Source organism: Rhinoraja longicauda, unplaced genomic scaffold (assembly GCF_053455715.1).
Source record: "Rhinoraja longicauda isolate Sanriku21f unplaced genomic scaffold, sRhiLon1.1 Scf000135, whole genome shotgun sequence".
Taxonomy (NCBI): Eukaryota; Metazoa; Chordata; class Chondrichthyes; order Rajiformes; family Arhynchobatidae; genus Rhinoraja; species Rhinoraja longicauda.
The window spans coordinates 231317-243827 of NW_027601353.1; the positions used below are offsets into that span (position 1 = coordinate 231317).

At 48.9% G+C, this 12511-nt stretch overlaps 1 protein-coding gene across 3 annotated transcripts in view; it reads left to right on the plus strand.

The window, feature by feature from the left end:
* LOC144590102 (sialic acid-binding Ig-like lectin 13) overlaps positions 1-12511 on the plus strand; it is a 202951-nt gene that overhangs the window by 182497 nt on the left and 7943 nt on the right. For 2 of the 3 annotated variants that reach the window (XM_078394965.1, XM_078394964.1), the window contains exons 4-6: positions 2960-3253; positions 3866-4147; positions 12096-12377. In XM_078394965.1, the coding sequence (XP_078251091.1) occupies positions 2960-3253; positions 3866-4147; positions 12096-12377 (858 nt within the window). The remainder of the gene's footprint in view (positions 1-2959; positions 3254-3865; positions 4148-12095; positions 12378-12511) is intronic. The other variant, XM_078394966.1, reaches the window with a different exon arrangement.

Here is a 12511-nt window from a genome sequence, read left to right on the forward strand (position 1 = left end):
AATCTACTTCATTGCAGCCCTTGCACTTTTTTCATCTGCACTTTCTCTGTCGCTGTGGCATTATATTCGGTGCCCTCTTTATTTTCTCTTCTGCACATCTTGTTTTCCTCATGAATGGTTTAATCTGCTTGCGTAGCACAAAACATAGCTTTTCACTGTATCTTAGTACACATAACAATAAAAACCAGTACTAATACTAAATGTGTATTCCTCTGGCCTTTGCAGGTTTTTCTAGCTTCTTTGTAAACTCATCTCCACCCATGACGAAGTCATATACAGCATGGAAACAGGCCCTTCTGCCCATCTACTCCATACCAACCATGTTGGCATTCTGGGCTAGTCCCAATGCCCATATTTGGCCCCCACCCTCTGAACCCTTCCTGTCCATATGCATTCCCTACAGTAGCAAGGACCTTATTTCCCCACGTTTCTCTTAGGAATGTTATTAACCATTAGATTTATCAGTGACTGTCTTATCCTAAGGTAGACACAAAAAGGTGGAGTAACTCAGAGGGTCAGGCAGCATCGCTGGAGAATGTGGACAGGTACAAGGTGTTGGAGTAACTAAGCTGGTCAGTCAGCATCTCTGGAGAATGTGGACAGGTACAAACTGCTGGAGTAACTAAGCTGGTCAGTCAGCATCTCTGGTGAATGTGGACAGGTACAAAGTGCTGGAGTAACTCAGCGGGTCAGGCAGTATCTCTGGAGAATGTGGACAGGTACAAGGTGCTGGAGTAATTCAGCGGGTCAGGCAGTATCTCTGGAGAAAAGGAATAGGTGACATTTTGGGTCGAGACCCTTCAGATTGAGAGTCAGGGGAGAGGGAAACGAGAGGTATAGACAGTGAAGTAGAGAGATATAGAACAAATGGATGAAAGATGCGCAAAAAAAGTAACGGTGATAAAGGGAACAGGCCATTGGTAGCTGTTTATTGTTGGAAGGAACTGCAGATGCTGGTTTAAAGATCAATACAAAATGCTGGAGTAACTCAGTGGGACAGGCAGCATCACTGGATAGAAGGAATGGGTGACGTTTCGGATCGAGACCCTTCAAACTGAAGTCAGGGGTGAGGGAGATACATAGATAAGGAAGTGTGAGGTGAAAACAGGACAAAGGATGGAGATTGAGGAAAATGTACAACAGATCATTGTTAGCGGGGAGAAGGTAAAAACAGAGCAAACAGAGATAAAATGTAGTCGGAGATAGGCTCGTCGAAGAACTGGGAAGGGGGAGGGATGGAGAGAGAGAGAATGCAAGGGTTACTTGAAGTCAGAGAGGTCAATGTTCATACCACTGGGCTGTGAGCTGCCCAAGTGAAATATGAGGTGCTGTTCCTCCAATTTGCGTTTGGCCTCACTCTGACAATGGAGGAGGCCCAGGACAGAAAGGTCAGTATGAGAAGGGGAAATAGTGTTTAACAACCGGGAGATCAGGTAGGTTCAGGCGGACTGAGGGAAGATGTTCAGCGAAATGATCGGCCAGTCTATGTTTGGTCTCCTTACAGCCCTCAGTGGAGAATCCTGCCCCCATCTACCTGATCACAGGCCATCATGACATTACTGATCCCTGGCCTTTTCAACTTCCCCTGACCATTGTTCCTCCCTGTTCATGGATCATCCTTGTGAATGTCCATTTACTTGTGGGACTGGGATAGGGGTGCCAACTATAGTACTCCCAAATACGAAACAAGGAGACGTCACCGCCCCGCGCCGCTCGTGACCTCACTCAGCCAGCGGCCATGTGCTCACGCTCAACCAATGGCGGCCGCCCGGGGCGGGAGGGGGGTTGCTACGCAACCTCCGTTAGGGGGTGCCTGGGCCTCTGGGCCTACACTGTCCAGGCCTGCACTGTCCGGGCCTGCACTGTCCGGGCCTACACTGTCCGGGCCTACACTGTTCCTCGAGCCTAATACGGGGCAAGGGTAGTCTTGTATGGGAAAATCCAATTTAGCCCAAAATACGGGATGTCCCGACGTGGCGTGGCGTGTTAGGGGCGTGGCTGTGTTCTGCAGCTGCGGCTCACCGGCAGTCTCTCTGTCTTTGTTTTCTTTTTTTTTTCTATTGTCATCGTTTAAATGTACGTTTTGATCTATTTTTAACTCTGTATATGTGGGGGGTGGTGGGGGGTGGGGGAAACCTTTTTTTCCAATCTCCTCAACGGAGATGCGACCTTTATCGTGTCGTATCTCCGTTCGCGCTACGGCCTAACACCGTGGAGTTGGCGGCCTCCAGCTGGGATCGACCTTGAAGACTCCGGTCGCAGGGCCTGGACTTACCATCTCGGAGGCTTCGGCCGTGGGCCCTGCAAACCGCAACATCAGGAGCTCGCAGGTCCCTGGCTGGCGACCGGCTTTCGGGAGCTCCAGCCGTAGCAGCTTCGACCGCCCCGGAGCGCGAGGTTTGATTGCCCCGCTCGCAGGACCTTCATCGCCCTGCATGGCCTGGCCGCGGCACTTTCCATCGCCCGGTGGGGGCTCAGGACCTTCATCGGCCTGCTCGGCTCGGCCCTGGGACTTTCCATCGCCCGGTGGGGGCTTCAAGAGTTGGGAGCCTCGATCGCCTCGTGGCACCACGGGAGAAGAATGAGGAGGAGATAAGACTTTTCTTTGCCTTCCATCACAGTGAGGGTGTGCCTGGAGCAATCACTGTGATGGCTGTTTGTGTTAAAAATTGTAATTGTGTGTCTTGTGTTCTTTATTGTCTACTGCCGGACCCTGACGTGAGAGGACGCTGGCGCTATTTGTTCGCCGCTTCTCCGTCAGGACAGTTCGTTTGTTTTTATGTCTTGACTGTTTTTGTAAAGCGTCTTTGAGCACTTGGAAAAGCGCTATAAAAAATAAATGTTTATTATTATTATTATTATTAATATGGGACAGTTGGCAACCCAAGACTGGGATTTCGATGTGAACCGATGCATCTAATGATATTTAACTAAAAGTATCCGTTTCTCTGTGTGTTAGCTTTCACAGATAAACCCATGATATTCCCTGCTAAAATGGTGGCAGGTCAGCCTGTGAACGTGACCTGCTCCTTCAACACCACGTGTGATGGAACGGCACCCAAATTAACCTGGGTCACCCCCGCTGATATACCATCGTCAGTCTCGCACAGCAAAACTCAGCCGGGTGACACGCTGACATATACTTCTGTTCTGTCCCTGACCCCAGCGCCCAAACATCACGGGCAAGACCTCACCTGCAAAGTCAGTTACCCAACTGTCTCATCCAAGCAGAAACTCACACTGACTGTGCAATGTAAGTATGGAGATCGTTTATTGTGCAGGAACAGCAATCATCTATTCGCAGTGCTGGTACATAAGGTCATAGATGATAGGAGCAGAATTAGACCATTCGGCCCATCAAGTAATTTGTGGGTGGCACGGTGGCACAGCAGTAGAGTTGCTGCTACTTACAGCGAATGCAGCGTCAGGGACCCAGGTTCGATCCCGACTGCGGGTGCTGTCTGTACGGAGTTTGTACGTTCTGCCCACGACCTGCGACCTGCTTGGGTTTTCTCTGAGATCTTCGGTTTCCTCCCACACTCTAAAGACGTGCTGGTTTGTAGGTTAATTGGCTTGGTAAATGTAAAAATTGTCCCTAGTTTGTGTAGGATAGTGGATAGGATATTGTGTAGGATATGCGGGGATCGCTGGTCGGCGCGGACTCGGTGGGCTGAAGGGCCTGTTTCCGTGCTGTATCTCGAAACTAAACAAAGAACTAGTGTGTGAACGGGTGAGCGATGGTCAGCGTGGACATGGTGGGCCGAAGAGCCCGTTTCCGCGCTGTATCTCAAGTCTGAAGTCTTTCATAATCCAAGGATAATTGAAAGTGCCGCAAAACTGGCTGCTAAATTTTATCTTTTTGCAGATGCCCCCCAGAATCTCTCCATCACTTCCCCCAACAACATGAACAGTTCCGGGGTCAGTGTGAAGGAAGGAAACTCTGCAGCGATCCTCTGCTCCGTCCAGAGTTTACCAGCGTCTAACCTGACGTGGCGACATCTCGGTGTCACGCTGAACACAACACGTTCCAGCAACGAGCTGTGGATGGAGTTCCCTCAGCTGGCACCGCAGGACGCTGGGGTCTATCAGTGTGTGGCACAGAATGAACACGGGACAACAGAGAGGGATGTGACCCTCACTGTAGAATGTGAGTACACACACACTGACACAACTCTATAACGACAGATGGATTATTGGGCCATCACAGATGATGGAGCTCACCACACACACACACACACACACACACACACACACACTCACTCACTCACTCACTCACTCACTCACTCACTCACTCACTCACTCACTCACTCACTCACTCACTCACTCACTCACTCACTCACTCACTCACTCACTCACTCACTCACTCACTCACTCACTCACTCACTCACTCACTCACTCACTCACTCACTCACTCACTCACTCACTCACTCACTCACTCTCACACACACACACACACACACACACACACACACACACACACACACACTCTCCCTCTCTCTAAACTCTAAGCAGAGTATTACCTGAATGGTGGCCAATTAGGAAAAGGGGAGATGCAACGTGACCTGGGTGTCATGGTGCATCAGTCATTGAAAGCAAGCATGCAGGTGCAGCAGGCAGTGAAGAAAGCGAATGGTATGTTGGCATTCATAGCAAGAGGATTTGAGTATAGGAGCAGGGAGGTACTGCTGCAGTTGTACAGGGCCTTGGTGAGACCGCACCTGGAATATTGTGTACAGTTTTGGTCTCCTAATCTGAGGAAAGACATTCTAGCCTTGGAGGGAGTACAGAGAAGGTTCACCAGATTCATCCCTGGAATGGCAGGACTTTCATATGAAGAAAGACTGGATAGACTAGGCTTATACTCGCTGGAATTTAGAAGACTGAGGGGGGATCTTATTGAAACATATAAAATTCTTAAGGGGTTGGAGAGGCTAGATGCAGGAAGATTGTTCCCGATGTTGGGGAAGTTCAGAACCAGGGGTCACAGCTTAAGGATAAGGGGGAAGTCTTTTAGGACCGAGATGTGAACGTTTTTTTTCACACAGAGAGTGGTGAATCTGTGGAATTCTCTGCCACAGAAGGTAGTTGAGGCCAGTTCATTGGCTATATTTAAGAGGGATTTAGATGGCCCTTGTGGCTAAAGGGATCAGGGGGTATGGAGAGAAGGCAGGTACAGGCTACTGAGTTGGATGATCAGCCATGATCATATTGAATGGCGGTGCGTACAGGCTCGAAGGGCCGAATGGCCTACTCCTGCACCTATTTTCTATGTTTCTCACTCACACACACACACACACACACACACACACACACACACACACACACACACACACTCTCTCCCCCTCTCTCTCTCTCTCACACACACACACACCCACACTCTCCTCTCTCTCACACACTCACCCTCTCACTCACCCTCTCACACACACTCTCTCACACACACTCTCCCTTTCTCTCACACACACTCACTCTCTCTGTCACATACACACTCACTCTCACTCACACTCACACTCACTCTCTCCCCCTCTCTCACATAGACACACACACACTCTCACACTCACTCGCTCTCCCCCTCTCACACACACACACTCATTCCCACACACTCTCACACACTCACTCCCTCTCCCTCTCTCTCACACACACTGTCTCACTCACTCTCTCTCACACACACACACTCACTCTCCCTCTCACACTCACTCAAACACACACCCTCTCTCTCACACACACACTCTCTCACTCACACACACTCACTCACTCACACACACTCGCTCACACACACTCACTCACACACCTACACTCTCACACACCTACACTCTCACACACACTCTCACACACACTCTCACACACACACTCTCACACACACTCACTCACACACATACACCCTCTCTCTCACGCTCACTCACATACACACTCACTCTCCCTCTCTCTCACACACACACATTCTTAGTTTATAGATACACATCGCGGAAACAGGCCCTTCCACCCACCGAGCCCACGCCAACCAGCGATCCCCGCACACTAACACCATCCCACACACGCTAGGGATAACCTCTCCCTATTGTCTGAAGAAGGGTCTCGACCCGAAATGTCACCATTCCTTCTCTCCAGAGATGCTGCCTGTCCCGCTAAGTTACTCCAGCTTTTTGTGTCTACACGATTACAATAGTGCCGTCCACAGTGTACGCATACAAGATAAGGGAATAACGTTGAGTGCAAGAAAAAGCCAGTAAAGTCCGATCAAAGATAGTAAAATAGTAGTTCAGGACTGCTCTCTGGTTGTGGTAGGATCATTCAGTTGCCTGTTAACAGCTGGGAAAGAAACTGTTCCTGAATCTGGAGGTGTGCGTTTTCAAACTTCTGTACCTCTTGCCTGATGGGAGAGGGGAGAAGAGGGAGTGACCGGGGGTGAGACTGGTCCTTGATTATGCAGCTGGCCTTGCCAAGGCAGCGTGAGGTGTAGATGGAGTCAACCGGCCAACATGCCCCATCTACACTAGTCCCATCTGCCCGCGTTTGGCCCATATCCCTCCAAACCTGTCCTATCCATGTACCTGTCCAAATGTTCCTTAAACGTTGGGATAGTCCCAGACTCAACCACCTCCTCCGGCAGCTCGTTCCATACACCCACCAACTTCTGTGTGGAAAAAAGTAACCCATCAGGTTCCATTAAATCTTTTCACCTTCAGTCTCTGTCCTCTGGTCCTCGATTCCCCTACTCTGGGCAAGAATCTCTGTACGTCTACCCGATCAATTCCCTCCATGATTTTGCACAGCTCTGTAAGATCACCCCTCATCCTCCTGCACTCCAAGGAGTAGAATCCCAGCCTGCCCAGAAAGACTGGGCTTGTATTCACTGGAGTTTAGAAGGATGAGAGGGGATCTTATAGAGACGTATAAAATTATGAAAGGACTGGACAAGCTAGATGCAAGAAAAATGTTCCCAATGTTGGGGTCCAGAACCAGGGGCCACACACACAGTCTAAGAATAAAAGGGAGGTCATTTAAAACTGAGGTGAGAAGAAACTTTTTCACCCAGAGTTGTGAATTTGTGGAATTCTCTGCCACAGAGGGCAGTGGAGGCCAAATCACTGGATGGATTTAAGAGAGAGTTGGATAGAGCTCTAGGGGCTGGTGGAATCAAGGGATATGGGGAGAAGGCAGGCACAGGTTACTGATTGTGGATGATCAGCTGTGATCACAATGAATGGCGGTGCTGGCTCGAAGGGCCAAATGGCCTCCTGCACCTATTTTCTATGTTTCTATGCCCCAACCTCTCCCTGTAGCTCAGGCTTTCAATCCTGAAAGACAAGGGAAGGTGACGTTTCAGGTGAGGTACGTCTTTTATTTACTGTCGTCCTCATGATTATCATTGCCTGTATAGCTCGTTATCACCTACCCCAGAGCCAACAATGGACCATTGTGCGCTCCACATTTTACCTGATCAACGTTGCTTTCGCATATCTTTCATTCATTTGTGCCGTCTATATCTCTCGTTTCCCAGTCCCCGGCTCTCAGTTTGAAGAAGGGTCTCGACCCGAAACGCCACCTATTCCTTTTCTCCGGAGACCCTGACTGACCCGCTGGGTTACTCCAGCACTTTGTACCTGTCCACGTTCTCCAGAGACGCTGACTGACCCGCTGGGTTACTCCAGCACTTTGTACCTGTCCACGTTCTCCAGAGACGCTGACTGACCCGCTAAGATACTCCAGCACTTTGTACCTGTCCACGTTCTCCAGAGATGCTGACTGATCCGCCGAGTTACTCCAGCACTTTGTACCTGTCCACATTCTCCAGAGACGCTGACTGACCCGCTGAGTTACTCCAGCACTTTGTACCTGTCCACGTTCTCCAGAGACGCTGACTGACCCGTTGAGTTACTGCAGCACTTTGTACTCAGCCCATCTGGCCAATCGATCAAGATCCTGCTGCAATCTTTCACAAGATTGCAGTTCTGCCACATCCTGCTCCCTCTCTGTGATGCCTCCTGCTCTCCGATCTGACATTCATTGTTCTTTATCTCTCTACACCATCGTCTTTATCTCTCGTTTACCTTCTCCCTCACCAGTCTAAAGAAGGGCCTCGACCCGAAACGTCCTCTGGTCCTCGATTCCCCTACTCTGGGCAAGAGTTTAATACAGAGAAATGTGAGGTGTTGCATTTTGGGACGTCTAACAAGAGCAGGACTTACACAGTGAATGTTAGGCCTCTGGGGAGCGTTGTGGAGCAGAGGGATCTGGGAGTGCAGGTGCGTGGTTCCTTGAAGGTTGAGTTGCAGGTAGATAAGGTGGTCACAAAGGCTTTTGTCACATTGGCCTCCATCAGTCAGAGTATCGAGTAGAGAAGTTGGCAGATCATGTTGCAGTTGTACAAGACGTTGGTGAGATCGCATTTAGAATATTGTGTAAAGTTCTGGGCACCATGTTGTAGGAAAGATATTGTCAAGCTTGAAAGGGTTCAGAGAATATTTACGAGGATGTTGCCAGGACTAGAAGGTGTGAGCTATAGGGAGTGGTTGAGTCGGCTGGGTCACTATTCCTTGGAGCGCAGGAGGATGAGGGGGGATCTTATAGAGGCATATAAGATCACGAGGGGAATAGATCGGGTAGATGCACAGAGTCTCTTGCCGAGAGTAGGGGAATCGTGGACCAGAGGACATAGATACAAGGTGAAGGGGAAAAGATTGAATAGGAATCTGAGGGGTGACTTTTTCATACAAAGGGTAGTTGGTGTATTGAACAAGCTGCCAGAGGATGTAGTTGAGGCAGGGACTATCCCAACGTTTAAGAAACAGTTGGACAGGTACATGGATAGGACAGGTTTGGAGGGATATGGGCCAATGCGGGCAGGTGGGACAAGTGCAGATGGGGCCTGTTGGCTGGTGTGGGCAAAAGGGCCTGTTTCCACACTATCACCCTAAGACTCTAACTCTCGTCAGAAAGAGGAGAACTTCCTCAAACTAGACATACCTTGCGGAGATTTCACAGTGGAGCAGACGAAATGTGTAGGAAGGAACTGCAGACGCTGGTTTAAACCGAAGATAGACACAAAATGCTGGAGTAACTCAGCGGGTCAGGCAGCATCTCTGCAGAACGTGGACAGGTACAAAGTGCCGGAGTAACTCAGGGGGTCAGGCAGCATCTCCGCAGAACCTGGACAGGTACAAAGTGCCGGAGTAACTCAGTGGATCGGGCAGCATCTTTGGAGAGAAGGAATGGGTGACGTTTCGGGTCGAGACCCTTCGTCAGACTGGTTACATTTGTATTTCAATCGAGCCATTTACAGTGTATTGATACATAATAAGGGAATAACGTTTAGTGCAAGGTAAAGCCAGCAAAGTCCAATCAAGGATAGTCCGAGGGTCACCAATGAGGTGGATAGTAGTTCAGGACAGCTCTCTGGTTGTGGTAGGATGGTTCAAAGTGTTCAAGGTTTATAGACACAAAGTGCTGGAGTAACTCAGTGGGACAGATAGCTTCTCTGGGGAATGTAGACAGGTACAAAGTGCTGGAGTAACTCAGCGGGTCAGGCAGCATCTCTGTGGAGAACATGGACAGGTACAAAGTGCTGGAGTAACTCAGCGGGTCAGACAGCATCTCTGGAGAACGTGGACAGGTACATAGTGCTGGAGTAACTCAGTGGGCCAGGCAGCATCTGTGGAGAGAAGGAATGGGTGACTTTTAGAAACATAGAAACATGGAAAAAAGGTGCAGGAGGAGGCCATTTGGCACTTTGAGCCAGCACCGCCATTCATTGTGATCATGGCTGATCATCAACAATCAGTAACCTGTGCCTGCTTTCTCCCCATATGCCTTGATTCCACTAGCCCCTAGAGCTCTATCGTAAGGGCCTGTCCCACTTAGGCGATTTTAAGGCGACTGCCGGTGACTAGGCTGTCGCCGACAGTTCGCCAGGGTGTCGCGTGCATGATCGTGAGGAGTCTTCCAAGAATCGTAGTGGATCTCAGCGCGTCGCTGGGAAATCATCCAGAGTGAAATTTCTCGGCCACAGCTGGCTTGCCGCCAGGTACCGTTGCTTATTGCGGGCGCTGTCGCATGCTGTCCCCAGGTTTGCTAGTTTCTCCTAGATGCATTTAGAAGCACATAATATTAAAATCATTTCAAGTAAAGTCATTTCAAGATACCATAAAATACTTGTGTTTAACCAATTTATTTACTGTCAGGACATTTGACAGGTAGATTGGAGGCGACAGTTTCACGGTCAGGTAAGCGTGGGAATTTTCGCAATGTTTATGGCCATCAGCGATCACATTTAAAGTAGGCTCCCAACCCAGATATGCAACCCAGAAACCAGATATGCATCTCCCGTACATTTTCAAAGAATGCTCACACACTTTTCACAAAAATCCATGTAACCACTTTTAAAATTAAATTTCTTAATACCTCCATTAGTAAACTGGAAGTCAATCCAGTTTATGTCTTGTCACCGTGAAGCTTGGTTTTTAAGTAACCCATACAAGATATTATAGTTGAAAACTCTCAAATACTTACCGACTTGTCAGTGATTTCAGCGAAAATTAGGACGCCGGAGAAGCATTAACAGCGTGGGAATTTCGCGATGTTTCCAAAGACGGTGTAATCTCGACCTGACTCAGCATTGTCGTGGTCATTGACGTCGGATAAAATAAAATTTTGGCGTTCTGCTACGACTTTGACAGTCGCCTAAAAAATTGCCTAAGTGGGACATGCCCTTAACTCTCTTTTAAATTAATCCAGTGAATTGGCCTCCACTGCCTTCTGTGGCAGAGAATTCCACAAATTTCAGGGTGAAGAAAGTTTTTTCTCACCTTAGTTTTAAATGGCCACCCCTTTGTTCTTAGACTTTGTGGCCCCTGGTTCTGGACTCCCCCAACATTGGGAATATTTTTCCTGCATCTAGCTGGTCCAGTCCTTTTATAATTTTATACGTCTCCATATGATACATAGAAACATAGAAAATAGGTGCCATTTGGCCCTCCGAGCCTGCACTGCCATTCAATATGATCATGGCTGATCATCCAGCTCAGTAACCTGTACCTGCCTTCTCTCCATACCCCCTGATCCCTTTAGTCACAAGGGCCACATCTAGCTCCCTCTTAAATATAGCCAATGAACTGGCCTCAACTACCTTCTTTGGCAGAGAATTCCACAGACTCACCACTCTCTGTGTGAAGAAAAGTTTTCTCATCTCGGTCCTAAAAGACTTCCCCCTTATCCTTAAACTGTGACCCCTTGTTTTGGACTTCCCCAACATCGGGAACAATCTTCCCGCATCTAGCCTCTCAAACCCCTTAAGAATTTTATATGCTTCTATAAGATCCCCCCTCAGTCTTCTAAATTCCAGCGAGTATAAGCCTAGTCTATCCAGTCTTTCTTCATATGAAAGTCCTGCCATCCCAGGGATCAATCTGGTGAACCTTCTCTGTACTCCCTCTAAGGCTAGAATGTCTTTCCTCAGATTAGGAGACCAAAACTGTACACAATACTCCAGGTGCGGTCTCACCAAGGCCCTGTACAACTGCAGCAGAACCTCCCTGCTCCTATACTCAAATCCTCTTGCTATGAATGCTAACATACCATTCGCTTTCTTTACTGCCTGCTGCACCTGCATGCTTGCTTTCAATGACTGGTGCACCATGACACCCAGGTCACGTTGCATCTCCCCTTTTCCTAATTGGTCACCATTCAGGTAATACTCTGCTTTCCTGTTCTTGCCGCCAAAGTGGATAACCTCACATTTATCCACATTATATTGCATCTGCCATGCATTTGCCCACTCGCCTAATCCTTCTCATCCTTCTAAATTCCAGTGAATACAAGCCCAGTCTTTCCAATCTTTCCTCATATGACAGTCCCGCCAACCCGGGGATTACCCTGGTGAACCTACGCTCCACTCCCACAATAGCAAGAAATGTCCTTCCTCAAATTAGGAGACCAAAACTGCGCACAATACTCCAGATGTGGTCACACCAGGGCCCTATAAAGGTCAAGACCCTTCTTCAGACTGGTTACATTCGTCCTTCATCTTTTCTCTCCATATTCTCCTGGTTGGCATGTGGAATTCTGCCGTGTTAACTCAAGTTTAAACCGTTCGCCTTTAGACGCGCCGCAGAATCTCTCCATCACTTCCCCCAGCAACGTGAACAATTACGGGGTCAGTGTAAAGGAAGGAAACTCTGCAGCGATCCTATGCTCCGTCCAGAGTTTCCCAGCGTCCAACCTGACCTGGCGACATCTCGGTGTCACGCTGAGCACAACACGTTCCAGCAACGAGCTGTGGTTGAAAATCCTTCGGGTGACACCGCGGGACACTGGGGACTATCAGTGTGTGGCGGAGAATGAACACGGGACAGGGGAGGGGACTGTGACCCTCGTCGTAGAATGTGAGTAGACACACGGTCATGTCTCTCTGAACATCAATGAGCAGTTAATGGAATATATCATGTATTGCAGGGACATCATTGTACATCTGCCTCTCTCCCACACTCTCTCTCCTATTGTAAGATGAAGAGGCTTA